Below are 20,537 nucleotides of genomic sequence, written 5' to 3' on the forward strand. Positions count from 1 at the left end.
ATTATAGGTATCGTGTAATGTAATCTCTGATCTTAGTAGCAAAGACTACAGTATATATATTGTAGTATGTGCGTTCGTTCGTACGAGGTACGAGTCGAGTTTACTCACGGCACATAGTAAATTGGAAATAATAAAATATAATATATAGGAATAACTGTTGATTGGAAATATTTCATAAAATCGGTATTGTTAAATAACATGTTACTAATGTTTCTAATTACGATATCACGCGAAAAACATTACTTTCATTAAATTATTGATTAATTCAGAAGAACCTCAATGATAATTGCTTACTTTTTAAAATATTAATAAAATCAAGATGTGGGCGTGGGTTGCTTTAAGCGCCGTGCCTTTGTGGTTAGCATTGTCATGGTATTTCCCATTTATATGGGGGCCTGTTTACTTATTCTTCTTCACTGTTTTACTCCTGTTGTTAGTGTTTGTGTTAACATTATGGGGACATGTTGCTCTGTCCTCACCCCAGCAAACGTCACTCTTCCTGCTGGACAAAGTGGATAAGGAGCTGAGACAGTTGGAGGAAACATTAAAGGTATAATTTCAATACCAAAAGTAGAACAGCATTTTTTTCTCATTGACCATAACATTTTCTTTTTTCTTTTGAGGATGACCAAAGCAGCTGGCCGCATGCAATTAAGAAAAACCATTTACCAGTTATCTTTGGCCGAACTGTTGACAGCCAGTTACAACAACTGATAGACTATGTTCTCCGAGACTTTGTTACCCGTTGGCTCAAGGAATTCTCTCATAGACCTGAGCCAGTTGTGGACAAGTTTAAGGAGCATTTATGGGGTGCCATTCAGAATTTGCATGAGAGATTATTGCGGGTTGATGCAGAAAAGTTGTTGGCCAGTGATATGGTTTTAAAAATCACACAACATTTTGAAAGAATAAGACTGGCTCAGAGTTGCGCGTGAGTATCTATCTACTTATATGGTAATTGGGTCAAAATTCATTTTTAGTACCTACCTAAAATAGAGATGAAAATTTATCAATATTTTGTAAACTTATAGATGCCTTACAATATTTTTCTAGTATGTGTTATGTTCATTCCCAATAAGTCCTCAATGTTATTATGTAAAATGCATGCAATTCCAAATTAGAAAAAAATTAAGTAATTGAAATAATTTATTTCAGGAAGCTTGTCCATATCAAATTATGTTAGTAACAATTGAATCTTAAAACCTGGTTGGACAGCATTTTATGTCACATCATTTTCATGTTAATTATACATAATTCTCCTTTTCTTTTAAAACAGGTTAGAGCTAAATCAACCTCCGATGTTTGCTCTAGCACCACACTTAATGTCCTGTGAAACAGAGCTGCACTACCTACGTCAGACTAGTGAGCTGATTGTCATGTTCCTTTTGCCAAGATGCTATTCATTTTCTCCAGCTTCACATCTCATGAGAGAGGTTTTGGCATGCAAAGGTATGATTCATTGTTGTTTTCACAATTCTTAAAAGTTTCTTTAAATTATACTACATTTTCTACATATAAATTGTGTTATGCATAATATTTGTCATGGGGATTTCGCAGAGGGCTTCTATTTCCTAGTAACTTTTGGATTCCAAAATTGCCCTATCAGAGCCATTTGGGGAAATTTTATTTTATGTAGTGTAGATATTTTACATACAGAATTTATTGAATCAGGCATTACTTTGCAGAGGTCCATTTCAATGAAATAAAACAATTACTTTGCTCACCGGCGAGGCCGCGACCTTATGATAGCTACGTCTATGCAACAAATGTGTGTTCATGCAGCTCCTCCACTTCCACATTGTAAAGAACATACGCAATCCACACAAACTCACCTCCACCCCCACCATCATACACTGACGCGTTTCCAACTCGACCAGAGTTCATGCATAGAGCAACATAATCATTCACCATGCTACTAGATGTAAGACTCCGTTTCAATCTCAACCAGAGTTCATCCATAGAGCAACACAACCATTCACCATGCTACAGAAAACTCCATAGAGCAACACAACCATTCACCATGCTACTAGATGTAAGACTCCGTTTCAAACTCAACTAGAGTTCATCTTCAGAGCAACACAACTGTTCAAAACAAGACCTAGCTGCCAAAATGTTTGAAACACGTCACGTGTACTCTGTAGTGTGGTGGTGGTGAAAGACGGGTTTGTATGATTTGTGTGTGCTCTTACAGTGTAGATGTCGAGGAGCTGCATTAACACACATTTTTGTTTTTGTTGTAAAGACGTGGCTATATATCATAAGGTCCCAGGTGAGCTAAGTAATTGCTTTAGCACATTAAATGCGTAGTGTTTGGTGGCGCCACCTTTTGGGGTAAAATGTATTTTTTTATGATATTAATGGAGGATTTTTTCCTTTTACAGTATTCCAACCAGCAATAGACCTGATCACGGAACCAGACTACATAAACCAGAAAATCATACAATACTTGGAGGCTCAGAAGGAAGTAGATGCCATGCACGTCAGGACCCATGAATACGCGAAGACTTTTGAGGACTACATTAGATTGATAAATAACTGCAATAATGTCGACACACTGAAACGGTTACGGTTAGTGGTCATGCATTGTACTACTTTCACCTGTTATGTGTAATGTTTTGAAATAAGTATAAATGGAATAATTTTGCTATAGTCTTGCATAAAATTCGACGTATAGGAAGGACATTTTATTAATAAGAAACCTTTTAATTAAATACTTACGTAACTAAGTATTGTGGGTGGAGGCTACAATAGAAACATCTCTCTCCAGGCAGATATATTTATGCGCCCGAATTGAGAAACTAATGCCGCGATGCAGGATGCTGGAGTTTATATATTTGCTCAATAGATGGCGCTAGGAGTCGCTACGGTAGAAAGGCAAAGAAAGATTTTTTTTATCAATTACTTTGCATTTATACAACCGTTTTGAAATTGTATACCTATTGTACACATTTTTAAAGTTTAGATTGATGAGCTAAAAAAAAATAAAAACTGTAACTTACATATACTCAGTAGTGCAGCTCATAATTTCTAATTAGTGTTTAAAATTTGTTGTTGAACAATTAAAAATGTAATAAAGGTAAGTGTGTTCTATACCTAGCCGAAATGATTCATTCAACCCTTCTGTTTTTTAGATATGACATAGTAACACAGATCATGCAAGCAACAACTCTTCAAAATATGAAACGGGCTAAGGGTGTTGATGTGGATGCAGAGAAAGCTGGTCAACAAAACATAAGTCGTCAACAGATCGCCGATGCCAAGAAGCTCAAGAGATATATCAACCAGCTCAGTATAGCTAAAGCGGAGTGTGAAGAGTCTTTACAAAAACTTGGGTGGGATGGCGCGTTTCCAGCTGTTAATGAATCGGATAGTAAGGTCAGCCAGCCTTTATCCAATCCTACTAATATTATAAATGCGAAAGTTTGTGAGTGAATTTGTTACTCCTTCACGAAGAAACGGCTGGTCAGATTTGGATGAAATTTGGTATGTAGATAGCTGGACATTTGGAATAGAACATAGGCTACTTTTTATTCCGATATTCCAACGGGATAGGGATAAAATCTCGAAACAACAACCGCTGGACTTAGTCATGAAATTTGACATGATTGTTTTTAATGGAAAGTCAATGAAAACCACCATTTAATTTTAGGGAATTCCCACGGGAATTTTTATAAATCCCAAAATATTCAGCTGATTTAATGATTTTGACGTGTGCGAAGCCGCGGGTAAATACTAGTTGACCTTAAATACTAACTGATCCCTATTAGCTTTACTAAGGGGCTGTTTCACCATCCATTGATTAGTGTTAACTGGCGGTTAGGTGTGATGCCGTCTCTATTTGTTTTGTTCGAATAGACGGAGACAGCATCACATTTAACCGTCGGTTAACGCTAATCAATGGATGGTGAAACAGCCCCTAATTATGCTAACTTAAACAACACTAATAATTTGATCTAATTATAATTGATATGAAGCCATGTTTAAGACGGGAATTCCTCAAGTTATCTAGCAATATATTTTGAATTGTTATAGTCAGTTGTAGCTTTTTCACGATTAGAAAGTAAAAGCAAGGGTATAGACAATATATCGGCATAAATATCTATAAAGCTATAGCGTCAAATATATTTATACATCGACCTTACGTATAAAAATGTTGTTGGGATCTCGAACCCTTTATTTATTTGGTTGTAAGAAAGGTTGAAGTAATTTAGGCAGCTTGGAATATTTCTACAGATGATATGGTACCGCCTAAAGTTTAATTCTACTTAATTTAGTATAGTTAAGTATAAAGGTAAATTTGTGTAAAGGTAAAGGTGTATATAGATATTTTTGACGTCTTGGTTGGTTCGTTGGAAGTCGTAAATATAATGTAGGTTTCATTATATTTATGACTCGTGTAGCGACTCCAACATCGCGTCGGCCAGTGTCTGCCGCTCTATCACAGCGTCCCGTCGTGGCAGTATGGCTTTACTCCGAACTTTAGCTTTACATTTTATCTTCATTTCATATTTTCCAGTCTCTACTTCTCCACAAAATATTAGAAAGTGTCACGGGCCGGCGTTACCTCTCCATGTTCCTGGAGACCATGTGTTCACAAGGACTCGTTGGGTTCTGGATGGCTGTGGAAGAGTTGAGGCACAGCCCTAGAAGCAGTTGGCATCAGCTGGGAGCCGAAATATTCTACACGTACATAAGATCACCTAGCGCCGAGATTAAAGTTGATAAGGTACTCTTATACAATGGGATATTTTGTTGCCTAAGTGCTTGCGTTATACCAACAGTTAGGTGGATAATATAAATCGATAGATCCATAGAATAATAAATTCACTCAAGTTACTGGAACAATTCGGACTTTGTTCTCCATTAAGTGGTTAATAAAAAAAAATCGCCTTTACTTCTTCATTCGAGAATCGGTATCTACTCCTTCTCTATTTTTTTTTTAGTGAATTTTAAAGATTTTGTGCCTTCTTTTCGTTAGTCAAGAATCGTAAAGTAGAAGATTTATTAATAATGGTACTATCATTTAGGTTGCAGACACTAAACAGTTCTTTAACTGTACCTACATTTATACCAACCGAACATCCTTCGAATGTTTTAGGATACGAGAAAACGAATGGAATCTTTTCTACTAGGCGATAAAGGGCCGGAAGTATTTTATGAAGTCCAAGACACTGTAGTTGACACAATACAAGAAAAGTACTACTCGTCATTTCTATTGAGCGAACAATACAAAGCTCTTATGATCGAACTCGCCAATGAAGAAGCTAATAAAGGTACGTATAGTTCCAACAAACGAATTAAATTTCTTGTATTATTATTTAAACAAACCATAGGGAAAGTACATTTTTCCAAACAAAAAAATACTAATCAATTCATAAATGACGGAGTAGGTACTGACAGACGTAGCAAACGGGAAAATAATACAACTGAATGGAGGACCTCCTCATTTTCTGAAGTCTGTAAAAATGCTTTAACTTACGTAGGTCCTTTTTCATTATCGGGCGATTCGGACCAAACTTTACTGTATTCCAGTATCAGTTGTTTTTAAATTACTTTGCTAATAATCTGCTCTGTATAAAAATCTTATTTTACGTATAACTTTTTTCAGAAATGAACGCAGAGAGATCACCAATAGAGGATCGCCAACTGTCCAATGAGTCTGCGTCGTCGGGTGAGAGTGTTGCCGTCGCGTTGCATCTCACTGAACACTCCACTTACGCAAGGCGGAAACTTGACCAGTTGCAGGAGAGGCATAACAATAAAACACAGGTATCCAAATTAATACAGCAACTTCATAATTTTTTGTCTTAATTTGAATAAATAAATTACCTTTATCGATTTAATACAGGGGTCTTGAAATAGCGACATACGGGACTTTGACTGCTTTTTTTTTGTTTCACAAGTAAGCCACATAAGTCTCTTTTACTCGCTATTATATTTATATGGTTATATGTACCAAGTGTTGCAAGCAACTTACACCCACTTCCGGTTGTCGGATTTAATTTTAATTCGCTATGACGTTCTGTTTCGTTCCTTTTAAAACTGACGGAAACTTATTATTGTTTTATTTTTCTGTTGGAGCGTCCAAATTCGCGATACACACGCATATACATTATGCAGATATTTTAATGTTTTGTTTATATTGACCGATTTGTGTCATTAGAAGAGCAGACTTACTAAGCTAATATCTTTCCTGAGTGGCAATTATTCTAGTTGCCTATTTAATTTAACAAAATTTTGCATATTCGACAGGCATTAGCAGCTCTCCGCGCGTCGTTAAAGCCGGAGTCGCGAGCTCTAGCGATGTTGGCAAGTGAAGTTGAGCGATTAGCAGGAGAGCAGATGAGATTGGAAGCACATTTAGCGCGGACCGATACCTGGGCAGAGCATCTGGGCACGTGGCGGGCTACTGTGCAAAGTGCTGAGGTGAGTCAGCTTCAAATGTCGTTTAAACTAGATTTGTAGTCTTTAAAAAGTAAATAAAGTGGAGCAGAAGAGCAAAATTCGCTCAGACCACCTGGGCATGTAGCTGGTTAGTTTACTAAAAGTCAATTTCTGGTGCATCGATGGAACACATTATAAGGTTGATCGTTTTGTGTAGACTAGACAACACATATATATATACAGGGTGTAACAGTATGGGAAAGTCTGAAACTATAAATAACGCATACGAAGATCTGTTGTTAGGAACCATGTCATCGATTTTAGTAACAAGAAAAACTCCATTCAAACGTTACTCTTGTACTTAGCTTGGGAATCGAACCCGAACGATTTGAAAAATAAAACTAACATTTTTAAAGAATATGAAATAAAATGCATTTTATTCATTCTAGATATCATGTTTCATAGTAACATTTATTGCTTATGAATTATGATCTACACTATCGATATCCAAATAGAAATAATTTAAGTTTTATTTTTCAAAACAACCCGGTTTGATTCTCGAACTAAGCAAAAGCTTTTTTTTTTAATCTATAAATGCAGTTTTTATTGTCATTAAAATTAATGACATGGTTCCTAACAACAGGTTATCGTATGTGTTATCGTTTCAGACTTTCCCATACTGACTGATCTGAATGTTACACCCTGTATAGACGTATTCTTACATATAGGGGAGGGAAGATACCGACGGATCGTGTCCACCCTACAAGTTTTGTGTCACTGCATCGTGCATCGCCCACTTCTCAGGGGCCAGGCCCTCCTGGAAAATGATCCTAAATACTCCAACTATGGTGAAGAAGTTCGGTCCCTTCAAATAGTTGCAGGTGTAGATTTCCTTATTTTCTTCTGGAACTCTTCAGTAAACATCAGTAGCGTGACGTCAGATTTATTGTTTCTTAAATCGTGTATGTAAATATTGGGCAAGCCGGTAGGAATAGGGGTTCCATGGGCGCTTCGCCACTGAAACATACTGAAGTTAAGAAATATGAAAATGTGAATTGATTTCTAGATTATAGATGAATCAAAACCGCCGCAGTTCGTCATAGTGGTGCATATGGCAGAGCAGGAGTCTATCTCGTGTGACGAGCAACCCGAGCAAATCTCGACGGGCTGGGTGATATTAAGAACTCTTAACGAATTTCAGGTAAGACAAAGTTAAAGAAAAGTCACAATGTTTTCATTTATGGGCCTCCGCTAACTCGTGCGGGGTGCACGGCACGAGCGCGGCGTATGTTTCAATAGGCTTTAATAGAGCAGAGACACGCCTCCCGCAGCGCTGCTGCGAACATGAAACAAGCAACAGCCCGCGCCAAGGTGTGCGCCTGCGCAAGTTAGCGGAGGCTCTTATGGTGTCAAATTAAATGGTGGTTTAAAAGATGCTTGTTTGACATTGTCATTTTTACCACTACGTGCGTGCTTGCGAGTATCAAATCTAATTTTAAATTATTTTGCAGGAATTGCATCGAAAACTGAGGCCTATGTGTTCAGAGTTGAAAAATTTAGAACTCCCTTCGAATTCTTTTAAATTTCTGTTCGGAAAGAATGACAGAAACACCTTAGACAAGGCGAAAACGCTAATACAAAAATATTTGGAAGTAAGTAGTCGTGCCTAAGGCTTGTTTCGAATGCTTTTCTGACAAGTTCTAATAAAATATTCCTTTAAGTTTGTTTTAGAAGACGAGAGACTGAACCAAAGCGAAGCTTTATACACATTCCTTAATCCTACCTCTGAATATATGAAGCAAGGTGACAATCCAAAGAAAAACAAGTTCTCATTTTCTACATTATTTAAAAGGTAATTTTTACTACATCTTGCAGAGAGAATATCTTTTGAGCTATTTTCTCGCTAAGCACTGATTGTGTCTCTTTTAGTCTGTGCTATTTAGAACAGGGTGCGCTTAGTCACAAAGTTAGTCGCAGTCCCTCGTTTTAATCGTTCTTGAGCTTCTTCACGCAAAAACATTCATTCTGCAGTATAGGTATTTGATGAATTCATAAAAAACCGTACGGCTTTCAAGCAAAAATCGAAAAATAGCAAAGAAAACCGGCAAAGCGCGAGTTGGACTCGCGCACCGAGAGTTCCTTACACATTTGTAGGTATACCTACTTATTGATTTAGGATTTTGATTTTTTTCACTGCTCCAAAGGGTAGCAAATTTTAATATTGATTTCAGGGCTTTGTGAAAAATGGCCTTAACAGACAAACGGACGGACAACCAAAGTCATTCTATGAGGGCACCATTTTCACCGACTGAGGTACACTCCGTGAGCTCTTAAAGAAACCTTCGAATTTTAGAAGCGTGCTTTCGGGTATAGACGATGACACGCGATCGTGATATATGCGATTCTGTTCTATTGTAAACTTGCAAAAATTTTCAAAGTTACCGCAAAAGGTTATGTAAAGAATAACCATCAGTACAAAATGAACATTACTGTAGTAATATTACGCTTCTTTATCTTTTTCTAATTTTAATACAATATGACTTTTTGTCACGATACAAATAAAAAAAATAGCATTTTCGAATTCTTTCATCGTTAATTTAAATAGAGAACACCCTGCCTTAACACACTACTTTTATTTGGAAGTACATAGAGCTGTTGTTATACTGTATCTACTTCTCTTATCTTGGGTACCTATGTCAAATTAACTTTTTTGGTCCGCTCTCGTTTAATATATTCTTTTTCATGTACTTTTCGAAATCCCCGTTGCTTCTATAACCCGGTCTTGAACCTTATAAAAATATTTACGATCAACACTTTTTCTGAAACTTTCATCTTCTTAACAAAATATATTATATATTTATATAATATCAAACTAAATAAATAAGTAAGTGGTGGTTTTAACTGCTCTATGTAAATCAATGAAAACACAACGAGTACACTTTTCGCGTGATGGACTGCTACTTAGTCAGGGGGGTGTCACTAGGCCATTCCGCCGCCGAGCTACAAGTACATATCGGGCCTCCCCAACGTTGAGGCGATTCAGTGCGACTCAACGCGTGCGAGTGAACACGAGTTATGCGATAGACAGAGAAGCATACAGTAGGCACGATTCTTATGCCTAAACGTCACTTTTGTACGGCAGTGAAACTTCTGTACTTGTACAATTACTTATTCTGTGACTAAGTCAAAAAGACAATTGTCATTTTCTTCTACACGAATCCTTCCGATTTCCCCCGAAACCCGAAGGTTTTTTTAAGAGCTCACGTATTGTATGAAAGCCTAAAATCTGTGTTTTCACTTAATTTACAGTACGAGTAGTGAAGCAACGAACAGGTCGTCCCAAGAACGCGAAGCCTTTACTCATCTGTCAGCAGACGAAGACGAAATTTCTCTGTACTTAGACGGAAACGGTACCGACTCTGCAACCAAAAATATGACCAATTCCATGCGAAGTAAGATACAATTTTATGTTTTATCATAGGTACTAGTAGATAACATTACTTTTAAGCGACTAATGGTCTCTAGGAAGTTGAGGAAGTGCGGTCGGGTTTTTTAGCCGGTGAAAGTCCGGCACTGTCTGGGCCCTCCCTTCCCTTCACTTCATACAAATTTTAAAAATTAAAAAAGGAAACAAAATCTTTGACCTACTCAGGTCAGCGACTCAGCCCCAAAAAAATCATACCAATTCCTGATAGATTAATCTAGACTGAACACCAATTGCCGTCGTACCTACTTGAAAAAAGCTATACATATAACGGTTAATGCGGCATTAAAATTTTAAGCGTAATTTCTTTTAGATCAGTGCTGCTGCACGAACAAAATATAAAGTCGTACTTACTGTCTATCAACGTGTGAACGATCCTAAAAGAAACAATAAAAATTGCTATACTTAACCACAAGAAAGAAAGAAAGAAAGAAAGAATTTATTTATTTACCTAAATTCGGCACAACAAAAATAAAATTACAGCTGAAAAACAGACAATCTTATACAATCAAAGTCAAAGTCAAAATATCTTTATTCAATTTAGGCTATAACAAGCACTTATGAATGTCAAAAAAATCTACCACCGGTTCCAGTGGCGGATTTATGTTTTTTAGGAGTGTAGGTCACTTTATATCCGCCGCCCTATGTAACTTTCTAAAATTGTTTTCTCGTTGAAATCTGCCGCCCCTAGGCCGCGGCCTATACGGCCTATTGACAAATCCAGGACTGACCGGTTCGGAAAAACCTCTGCTGAGAAGAATCCGGCAAGAAACTCAACGAATCTTATATATCAGGCACCAAGAGAGAAAATCAAATAAACATTGTTTTTTTTTATTATTATTTAACTGGATGGCAAACGAGCAAGTGGGTCTCCTGATGGTAAGAGATCACCACCGCCCATAAACATCTGCAACACCAGGAGTATTGGAGATGCGTTGCCAACCTAGAGGCCTAAGATGGGATACCTCAAGTGCCAGTAATTGTGCCGAAAGAAGTAAAAAGGGTCATACTCAGCGTATTGCCACAGCAAGCCGCAGCGCTGGTTTTCAGTATGACCCTTTAACTTAAAACTAAACTTAAAAAACTACTAGTAGTGCCGCAACGGCACGAACGTTAGAGAACGGCACTGATCATTTTCGATTATTAACAAAAAACATGCTAATTTAGCCATATCGAAAATACAAACTGAGACATGGATGCACAGAAAAACCAGAAAAAGAGACCAGCGCTGGGAATCGAACCCAGGTCCTCAGCAATCCGTGCTGCGTGCTATAACCCCTACACCACCGCTGGACAGGAATTTAGACACGAATTTTTCCTATGCATACATATCTCAGGTTGCTTATTTCTACTACGCTACTTATGCAGCAGCACTAGCGACATCTATGATTTTGATTGCTTAGTAGCGACATCTCTTGTCTGGGTGAGCGGTTGGTTCCGAAAGAATGTGACGTCTCTCGATGAGAGCGAAAACATAGATGTCGCTAGTGCTGCTGCATAAGTAGCGTAGTAGAAATAAGCAACCTGAGATATGTATGCATAGGAAAAATTCGTGTCTAAATTCCTGTCCAGCGGTGGTGTAGGGGTTATAGCGCGCAGCACGGATTGCTGAGGACCTGGGTTCGATTCCCAGCGCTGGTCTCTTTTTCTGGTTTTTCTGTGCATCCATGTCTCAGTTTGTATTTTCGATATGGTTTCACGGGATACCCGTAAAAGTAACAAATTTGGAGTTGAAATAAAAAATACAAAAAGACTCCAAATAACCAATCATAATATGCTAATTTAGTATTAAAATAAAAAATTGCTCAAGAATATTGTTTATTTATAGTGTTCGTATCATTCACACGTACAGGCATTAATATCTGCCACAGCGGAGCGTGCAAAAATATCTGACAGGTTGCACGCTTTGTTGTGTCAGATATTAATTCCTGTACGGCGGTACCCTAATCGAGAATCGCAATAAATCGATTCGAATTTACATTGTCACAACCCTTTAATTGACATGTGTCACAGTACCCATCCTATCCGAAAAGTACTACAAATGGTTCCATGGTGGCTCATGGGTTAAAGTCCTTGACCGTGTGAATGAAAATACCTAACACTATAAATAAACAATTTTTTTTATAAACTTGATAGCGAACATCTATAGCCTTCCAATAGTCCAGCAATCGCTGTTACCAAAAGAAGCACGGAGCTATACAGACTGCATTATTTTTAACCGACTTCAAAAAAAGGAGGAGGTTCTCAATTTGACTGTATGTATGTTTTTTTTGTGTGTTTGTTACGCGATAATTCCGCAATCTGTGGACCGGTTTTCAAAATTCTTTTTTTTTTCAGGCGCAGGACCATTGGGCGAAGAACGAGATAGTATAGCGGAGCCCCTGTACGCGTTACTTAGCGAAGTTTTCGACATGCGAGGCGTGTTTCGATGGCTCAGGAAAACATTGGTCACATTTGTACAGATCACATACGGGAGAACGATTAATAGGTATTACAATATATGTACTTTGTTATTTGGACTGCAAGGCACGTCTGGAAACATGCGTAAAATGTCATTAACTGTGTACCAATTAGTACCATAAGCTAATCTCTTTAGCAACTTAACCATTCCTAAGAAAACAGAGCGCAGTATAGTAACTTTATTGTTTATTTTTGGACACTAACATAAAAATTGATGCTGGCCAGTAAGTTTTTTGTCTACACTGTGTTTTTTTTTTATTTCCGTTAACTTCGGCAGACGGCTCAGTTCATTGATATATGAACGAACTACCTGATGATTAAATTTTTGTTCAAATTAAAATAAACAAACTTGACAAGCTAAAGCCGAGTTTAGACTTGCAAGAAAAATTGTGCTCGTTGCATTACATAGCGCGCTCGATGGACCACTACAAACTTGTTGGCTTTACGGCCTCGCAATGTAATGCAACTTGCACGGTTTTTCTTGCAAGTCTAATCTCGGCTTAACGGAAATCAAAAATAACACGGTAACGCAAATATAAGATTCAACCGTCAAAGGTGTCAACTACCATGTCAGTTAATTAAAAAAATATGTTTCAGACAAATAAAAGAGACGGTATCTTGGCTATTCTCAGAGCAAATGCTGCACTATTATATAGGTGTAGTGCTCAAGTCATGGTGGCCGAGCGGCGTGCTCAGCGAGGCTCCGGGAAACAGGAATATGCAGGATAAAGGTAACTTTTCTTAAAATTTCCGTCATAATTGTTAACCCCGTATCACCAAAGCCTTCAGCAATGTTGCATACAAATTCCATTATTCTCTAGTCATTGATTTTTTAAATTTAACTGTACTCACATCAAGGCACATCACTTTATACACATAAAAAGTTAGTGCATAGCGTTTTTGTCTGTCTGTAATAGCTTTAGGTGTTTTGGCTAGAAAAATAAGTTTACATTGATAAAAAAGTTTGCGGATTAATTTGATACTCAAACACTTGAAGTTAGCATACTTGCTTAGCTTGCTTTCACACAAGCTTAGCTTGCTTTCAAACTAGGTAAATTGGTGTCAATTATTGTCCCGTGATATTTATTTATACAGGATGCCTCTAACCATAGATTAGATTATTATCTTAGATCAATAAATTATCTAAATTCAAGTTATTTGAAAATGTTACAAAAGTAGCTCAGTTATACGAGTAGAATCGAACCTTGCATTTAAAGCCCCGTGGCCAGAGGTATCCTGTATAGTGATGTGCCTCCCTACTCTCTATAAAAAAAAATCTTATTTAATAGTTTTCTTCTTTGCAGAACACACGCGCACAATAGCGATGGAGCAACTAAGTGAGACGATAGTAGACGCGCTGTCGTCTCTAGTAGGCGTGCCGGCTGCCACGCGCGGCGCACACAAACTCTTCCTTACGCTGCAAAACACTACGCACAACAAACAACTCTTTTATGTGAGTACTAAATTACACACGAACAACTGTTTTAGGGAAGCTCAGTGAAACAATCACGGAATTGAGAAAACAAGAGGAAATGTCAAAAGTCCTTGTTTGTAGCGAAACCAGTGTAGATGGAAATGCTCATAGACATTCATCTATACAAATATGTATATCCATTGCCTAGTATAGGTACGTTATGCCTATCCAATTTATTAAAAGTGTAAATAAACCGATTTCATCAAAATTCTTGTATAAACACCCGCTGGATCGAATCAATAACACATTTATCTATAATTCGTGTCTTTTAACTAGATGTCTAATCACTTTTTTCACCAAAACTCACTTGATTTCAATATTTATTTTTCATTTCAAAAATCTTCGTCAAAATCTGACGTTATTTCTTGATTGAAACATGTGTATAATCTGTAGTAGCATAGACTAGCGTAGAGATGGTGGGAAATTTGTCATTTTAAAAATCGATTAATGCGCGGATTAATAAGCAATTTTTATTTATTTTCCTTAAAATAAAAAAAAAGTTACGACTTCTATAATTGAATAAATAGTCTTTGGAATTAAATCAAGTATTGTAAAGAATAAAAATAGACAAAAATACGTTGATCTATTCAATTAATAAAGAATCGACTTACTGATCAGATTAATTATTTTGCAATAGGTTCTAGGTTTTCACATCATTGAATGTCTGTGGTCGGATAAATGGCGTCTTTGTTTACACTTGTCATAAATTGGATTGAAATACAATATACCCATTATAGTGCAAGCTTTACTTAGTTTGGGACTAGGTCAATGAGGGCTATCGCGTATGCATTCGCCGCTAGAGGCTAGCTAGTGTAGCGTAAGGTCTCCGAAACGTCAAATCTCATAGTTTTTGGGTGAGCTACGCGGGTTTATTTATAATTAGAATAATTTTGTGAATATTTTGCAATATCTGAAATTAACTATGGAAGTTACGCGTTACGGGGCAAAGAATGTCTGTGTTTTGAGACAGTTTTGTATTTCGGAAAATTTTGTTTCCCTTTTTTTTCGAACAAAACGGGACTACGCAACACTGTGGTTGCTCGATATTTTTATAGTACGGTTTTAAGGTGTATTAAATATGATTTTAATCTAAACTTTGTTTTCACGCCCGTGATAACAAAATTTGAAAGCCACACTTAAAAACCTCACGCAACACTGGTGCCATCTAGAAAGACAAAAAACGATTAGCCTTCATTGGTGTCCTTTGTCCCATAATATTCTTTTTTTTTATTTTAAATACGTACTTTATTCAAGACTAGACCACGGCAACAAAATATACTACAATAATGAAGCAATTACTTTGCTCACCCGCGGCCTTATGACAGCTACATTTATGCAAGAAATGTGTGTTCATGCATTTCCTCCACCTCCACCTCCACACTGTAAGAACTCACACTCAAATCACACAAACCCATTATCACCACCACCACACTACACTGAAACGTTTTGAACTCAACCAGAGCTCATCTTCAGAGCAACACAACCGTTCAGCATGCTACCAGATGTTAGACCCCATCATTATATCTAAACATTTGGAATGCCTTATCGACATGCCATTTCTTCCTATTGAAATTAAACTCATTATTTCGAACATTTATTTAATCAAACTAATTCACGTTGCTTTACTTGAACAGCACAAATATTACAAAAAGCACTAACACGATCACTTGCCCAAACGGCATAAAATCGAAGATATAGATTGCTAGACCTAGTAAAACCATAGCTACCACAATTTTAACGTGCAACTTCGATTTCTTCTCATCGGGCTGTAATATTTCATTATCAGAAATACATAATTCTTGCTTATAAGTGGATTCTGTAATTTCAGTCTTCTCATTGATTGTTTCTAAAATATTAATAGTTTGACCCACTTCTGCTTCATTATTGTTATAAATAGTTACTTCTTGTGGAGTTTTACTTAAGTAGGTTATTGTCTGAAAAAAAGAGTAAACTTAGGTATCTGGTGCAATTTACCGCAAATTATTTAGTAAAAATGTTTTATGTTTGTTTGCCATACTTACACTGTAGTTTAAGTCTTCGATGTTGTTTACGTGTAGTAATTTCTCCCCGAGTATTTCTTCTGAAAATACAAACAATGGCTATAAATTATAATCCCTACTCCCTACTTATATTATAAATACGAAAGTAACTGTCTGTCTGTCTGTCTGTATGTCTGTTACGCTTTCACGTTGAAACAACTGAACCGATTTTGATGAAATTTAGTATATAGGTAGTTTGAACCCCAAGGATCAACATAGGATACCTTTTATTATGATAGAGGGCGCCACCGCGCGATAACCTAGATCCGCGCAGACAAAGTCGTGGGCATAAGCTAGTAATCAGTAATACTTTTATGTGAGTTTGGTTTAGGAGGGCAAAGTTGACTTTTGCCATGTCAAGCAAAACGTCTGAGTCGTAACGGTTAAAAGCATAAATATATACGTTACCAAGACGTCAAAAATATCTATACACGTTTATGCCACTAAACATAAGGTCGATGTAATACATATTTTGCCGCTATAGCTGTATATATATTTTTGCATTCGACTGTACTAAACAAAACAACTATTTTGTGCTATGCTATAGCAAAATGCTATTTTGTAATTAGCAAAACGCCTAGGTTGTGAAATGCATAAGTAGGTAGACAGAAAAGATAAAATCAAAAAACGCTTGAAAGCTGACATAGAAACTCTTTAAAATCATTACGTGGCCAAGTGTACCGTACCGTAGCTTGGTAACTTTAGAATATATCAGCCCAATAGTTACGCAAAAATAACCCTGTCACTCCATTCTCCAGTCTTCTTCAAGTACGGACGTCGTTGGCACCAATCGGCCATTAATTAAAAATACTTAAACGAAAATCAACACCAGTGAAATTTTCATCAAGGTAACATGATAAAAAAAACTTTCAAAAAATTCTATGACAGTACTTAACACAAGGTACCTAAGTGGAAATTCAAAAAGTATTGCATGCTGAGACGATAATGATAAACGAGAAGAAAGCTGTATTAATGTAAAGATAAAACTGGTTTTGTCTTATCCCATCTTAACCTAAGTACATGGGCGACCGAGCTCCGCTACAATTCGGTAACAAGCGTTTTCCCAGAGATAAAAACCAATCTAGATCGTTTTTAACCGGCTTCAAGGAGGAGGTTCTATGTTCCAATGTTTGTATTTTTTTATGTATCTTTACCGATTACTCAGTCAATAGTGGACCGATTTTCAAAATAATTTTTTTATTAGAAAGAGTACTTTTCTGAGGTGGTCCCATTGTCACCAAGTCAAGATCTGATGATGGGATCCTAGGGAAGTCGAGGGCAAACCTCAAATTTTATAGGCACACCTATGGCGATTTTGGCATTTTTTAGCATTAAGATAAGCATTTACATTCAGAAAGTATCATTTGGTAAACTGGACCTGATGAAGAAGCCCGTAGATGACCAATGGAACTCATCAAAGCTAAGTAATGCTCGCTCGTCTATAAACGCTCATGATTAATATACCTAGATAAGCGACCAAGAAGAAGCTTTAAGTTAATGATTCTTTCGAACTGATCTGATGCTGAAGCCGGAAGGCAGACAACAGAACTCTGTTATAAAACAACGTAACTAAGCCGTGTTTGGGCTTAATGGAATCGTTGTGAGATGTACTTTGGCTACGAATCACTAAAAAGTGAGAAATAATTTTTTCTTTTTACATAAAAGTAAAACCGACTCCAAAAAAAAATAACAAAAAAATGGAACCGAAGTAGAAGTAGGTACCTAGAAAAATATTTTCAAGGGTTTTGTAGTTGGTTCCATTTTTTGTTATTTTTTGGCGTCGGTTTTACTTTTTTCTTAAAAATTGTTTGCACCTCCCAGAACCCCTATATATACCAAATTTCATCGATATCGTTGGAGTCGTTTCCGAGATTCTGATTGTAAATGCAAGAATTTCTCGTTTAAATACCTTTAGATTAGATAGATCAGGGGTCACCAAACTACTTAACAATGCCCCTAAGTCTACTTAACTAATGTATTACCCCCATGACCAGCCAAAGTCTTGGCCCGCACGAATTTACATTAAGTGCAGTGTGGCCCTTGAGTCAAAAAGTTTGAAGACCCCTGAGATAGATAGATGATAAATTGTTTGAATTTTTAATTCAAGATGTTTTTGGTCTATTCTACGTTATCTAAATGAATATATAGCGGTCCGAGTGTCACCGACGGCGCTGGCTGAAAATCAGCACTGGGGAGTTGTTATAAACACTTCAGCATTATGCTGAGCCAGCATCCAATGCACAACCGCAATGCCACACTCTCTCTTTATCTTTCGTGTTGTCTATGTATTTGTAATAATATTGCTGTGAATACATGTATTTTCTTTCTTTCTTTCTTTCTTTCTTCCATATCTCCGTTGCCTGGTATTAGAGACTTACCACTACTCCGAACTCCAATGCTATTCAGTTCATCGAGCTCCCCCTTCTGAATGACAATCGTACTGTAGTCTTCACTGTACCGATACATTTCATCCGCTAACACCTGGGAAAAACCCTCTTTGCCATCTGAACCCAACCGTCTCCTGATCTGGTTGAGAAACAGGAATGCCCGGGAACGTTGGCATGTCTGAAAAAGATGAGAAGAATAAATTAGTTTTTTTTTAAAGCAAAACTTTAGTAGTTTTGCCTTGTCTAGGTAAAAAGATGTTATTGGAATGTGAATACTCAAAAAAGTTGGGAAACTTTGACGTAACGAGAAAGATTTTCGACACATTAATAAACAGACTGACAGACAGACAGCGGAGTCTCAGTAATAGGGTCCCGTTGGCAACCTTTGGGTACGGAACCCTAAAAACTAATATATTAATAGTTAATTTTAACTTGTGGAATCAGGCATTACTTTGCGGAGTTACTCCGACCGAATGCACTCGCACGAATGAACGCGACCCCTCACTAGGTCGCAGGTGAACAAAGTTGCTGTTTGTAGTTCAGATAATTTTAAGTCCAGAGACATAAAACTTACTTTGTCAGTAATGCAGAAATACAGATGATCAGTTTCAGCTATGTAGTGAAACAAGTATGGTCCGTGAAAATACGTGATTTTCTCGTTCTGAGACGCCACTTTTGACAGAACCTCGGAGGCAATTTCTGTGAAATTACCCTCGCAGCTCGCGAATCTAGCCAAAACAACTTTATCTCTTGCCACAGCACTAAATAGGATAGGCATTTTCACTTATAAAACCAATCTATTCTTGTTATCAAAATATTTTCCTCAGAACTGAAGACTATCACTATTTTTATCACTCATTCTATGAATAAAAATGTTTTTCACGATAGCTTCGTGTAAACTATCACATGTTACTAACGTTTATTAAAACGAGATGCCGCAGTTCACGATCCGCACACAAAGTAACGCGGAAACATTTGACTGCCGCCTACGCTATTGAAGCAATTCTCACATCTTTGCAATACGCGGGCAGATATTGGCCGCTGTTCTAAAATTATTTACCTTGTTGGCTCGCTGCTTAAATCACCGCGCTTCACTAAAACTGTCGTCTCCAATAAATTGATCAATGCCAATTGAGAAGTCTCGCGTCATCTTTTTTCGCCGGTATTTTTTTTCTTAAGCTTTATTTAGATCTTATTATTTATCACTTTGTTTTTCGTGTCAAAATGACAGCTGAGAACTTGCTGAGAAGGAAAAAGTTACCGCTTTTGAAACCGACTGAACACGAGTATGAATTTCCCGAGTTTATTGTATTTAGGTATTATTTTTCTTGGAATTTTCTTGAATAACCATTAGAACTTCGCATCCGTAACGCAACTTATGTTATGGGTGTCCATGGGCGGCGGTGATTGCTGTCCATCGGGTGAAACGCTTGCTCGTTTTCCCCCTATAATATAAAAAAAATCTTGATTCTAAAGTTACCGAATGGAATAAAAAGTAGTGGAACTTCATAATAGTGAATGGCTGCAATTTATATTTTTAACCAAGGAGTCTTAGATGAATGATTGGTCTCGCGCGCTCGCTCGTCTAGATACCGCCGGCGTACTTGTCAAATGCGGCAACAAATAGTACGCCGAATTCGGCGTACCCGAGCCCGACACGAGTCAGTCGCCTTGCAAACTGTGCGTAAGGTACATGTACCGAATTTTTGTTAAATTTTGGTCATGACTGAAGTAAAATGCCAGTTTTCGCAGTGAAACTGTTTAAAAATAATACCTACTACAAGAAATAAGAAGGACACTGGGATCACATACCATAGTAAATATCGTATAATTTCGGAATTACAAAATAAAATAACATGAACCCTAAACGCCATTCTGTGTTGCCGCGTACACAAGAATCAAATTCCCCGTGGTTGAGATTTAATAAATTGAATTTTATTGTTATCATCATTAAATGATGATAAATTTTATTAACTTATTTTATTTAAGTATCTAACGTAATTATCATATATACATAACCTAGTTCTATATTATTTAATGTTTATCTTTGTGATATATACACTCCCGACTCCCGGCTCGCACCTCTGAGTTTTCGAAATTCATGTGCGGAATTACATTTGAAATTTACCACGAGCTTTGCGGTGAAGAAAAACATCGTGAGGAAACCTGCACAAACCTGCGAAGCGATTCAATGGTGCGTGCGAAGTTCCCAATCCGCACTGGGCCCGCGTGGGAACTATGGCCCAAGCCCTCTTGTTCTGAGAGGAGGCCTGTGCCCAGCAGTGGGACGTATATAGGCTGGGATGATG

General features: G+C 37.3%; 2 protein-coding genes across 2 annotated transcripts in view; one reads left to right on the forward strand and one right to left on the reverse strand.

The window, feature by feature from the left end:
* The window catches only part of snz (sorting nexin snazarus), a 25,141-nt gene continuing 4,604 nt past the window's right edge, over nt 1–20,537 (forward strand). The window contains exons 1-16 of the mRNA XM_074107061.1: nt 1–550; nt 624–931; nt 1,277–1,449; nt 2,382–2,568; nt 3,132–3,375; nt 4,517–4,726; nt 5,099–5,273; nt 5,609–5,769; nt 6,253–6,426; nt 7,451–7,585; nt 7,896–8,036; nt 8,106–8,236; nt 9,694–9,836; nt 12,206–12,356; nt 12,926–13,059; nt 13,633–13,781. Coding sequence (XP_073963162.1) covers nt 320–550; nt 624–931; nt 1,277–1,449; nt 2,382–2,568; nt 3,132–3,375; nt 4,517–4,726; nt 5,099–5,273; nt 5,609–5,769; nt 6,253–6,426; nt 7,451–7,585; nt 7,896–8,036; nt 8,106–8,236; nt 9,694–9,836; nt 12,206–12,356; nt 12,926–13,059; nt 13,633–13,781 — 2,847 coding nt within the window. The 5' untranslated portion in view covers nt 1–319. The remainder of the gene's footprint in view (nt 551–623; nt 932–1,276; nt 1,450–2,381; nt 2,569–3,131; nt 3,376–4,516; nt 4,727–5,098; nt 5,274–5,608; nt 5,770–6,252; nt 6,427–7,450; nt 7,586–7,895; nt 8,037–8,105; nt 8,237–9,693; nt 9,837–12,205; nt 12,357–12,925; nt 13,060–13,632; nt 13,782–20,537) is intronic.
* On the reverse strand, nt 15,384–19,266 carry LOC141442164 (vesicle-associated membrane protein 7-like). The gene is made up of 4 exons (XM_074107068.1): nt 18,803–19,266; nt 18,220–18,406; nt 15,824–15,882; nt 15,384–15,736 (listed from the first exon to the last, which is right to left on the reverse strand). The coding sequence occupies exons 1-4, from the start codon at nt 19,004–19,006 to the stop codon at nt 15,425–15,427; spliced, it is 762 nt and encodes a 253-aa protein (XP_073963169.1). The 5' UTR covers nt 19,007–19,266; the 3' UTR covers nt 15,384–15,424.

This window comes from Choristoneura fumiferana, chromosome 2 (assembly GCF_025370935.1).
Source record: "Choristoneura fumiferana chromosome 2, NRCan_CFum_1, whole genome shotgun sequence".
NCBI classification, from domain to species: Eukaryota; Metazoa; Arthropoda; class Insecta; order Lepidoptera; family Tortricidae; genus Choristoneura; species Choristoneura fumiferana.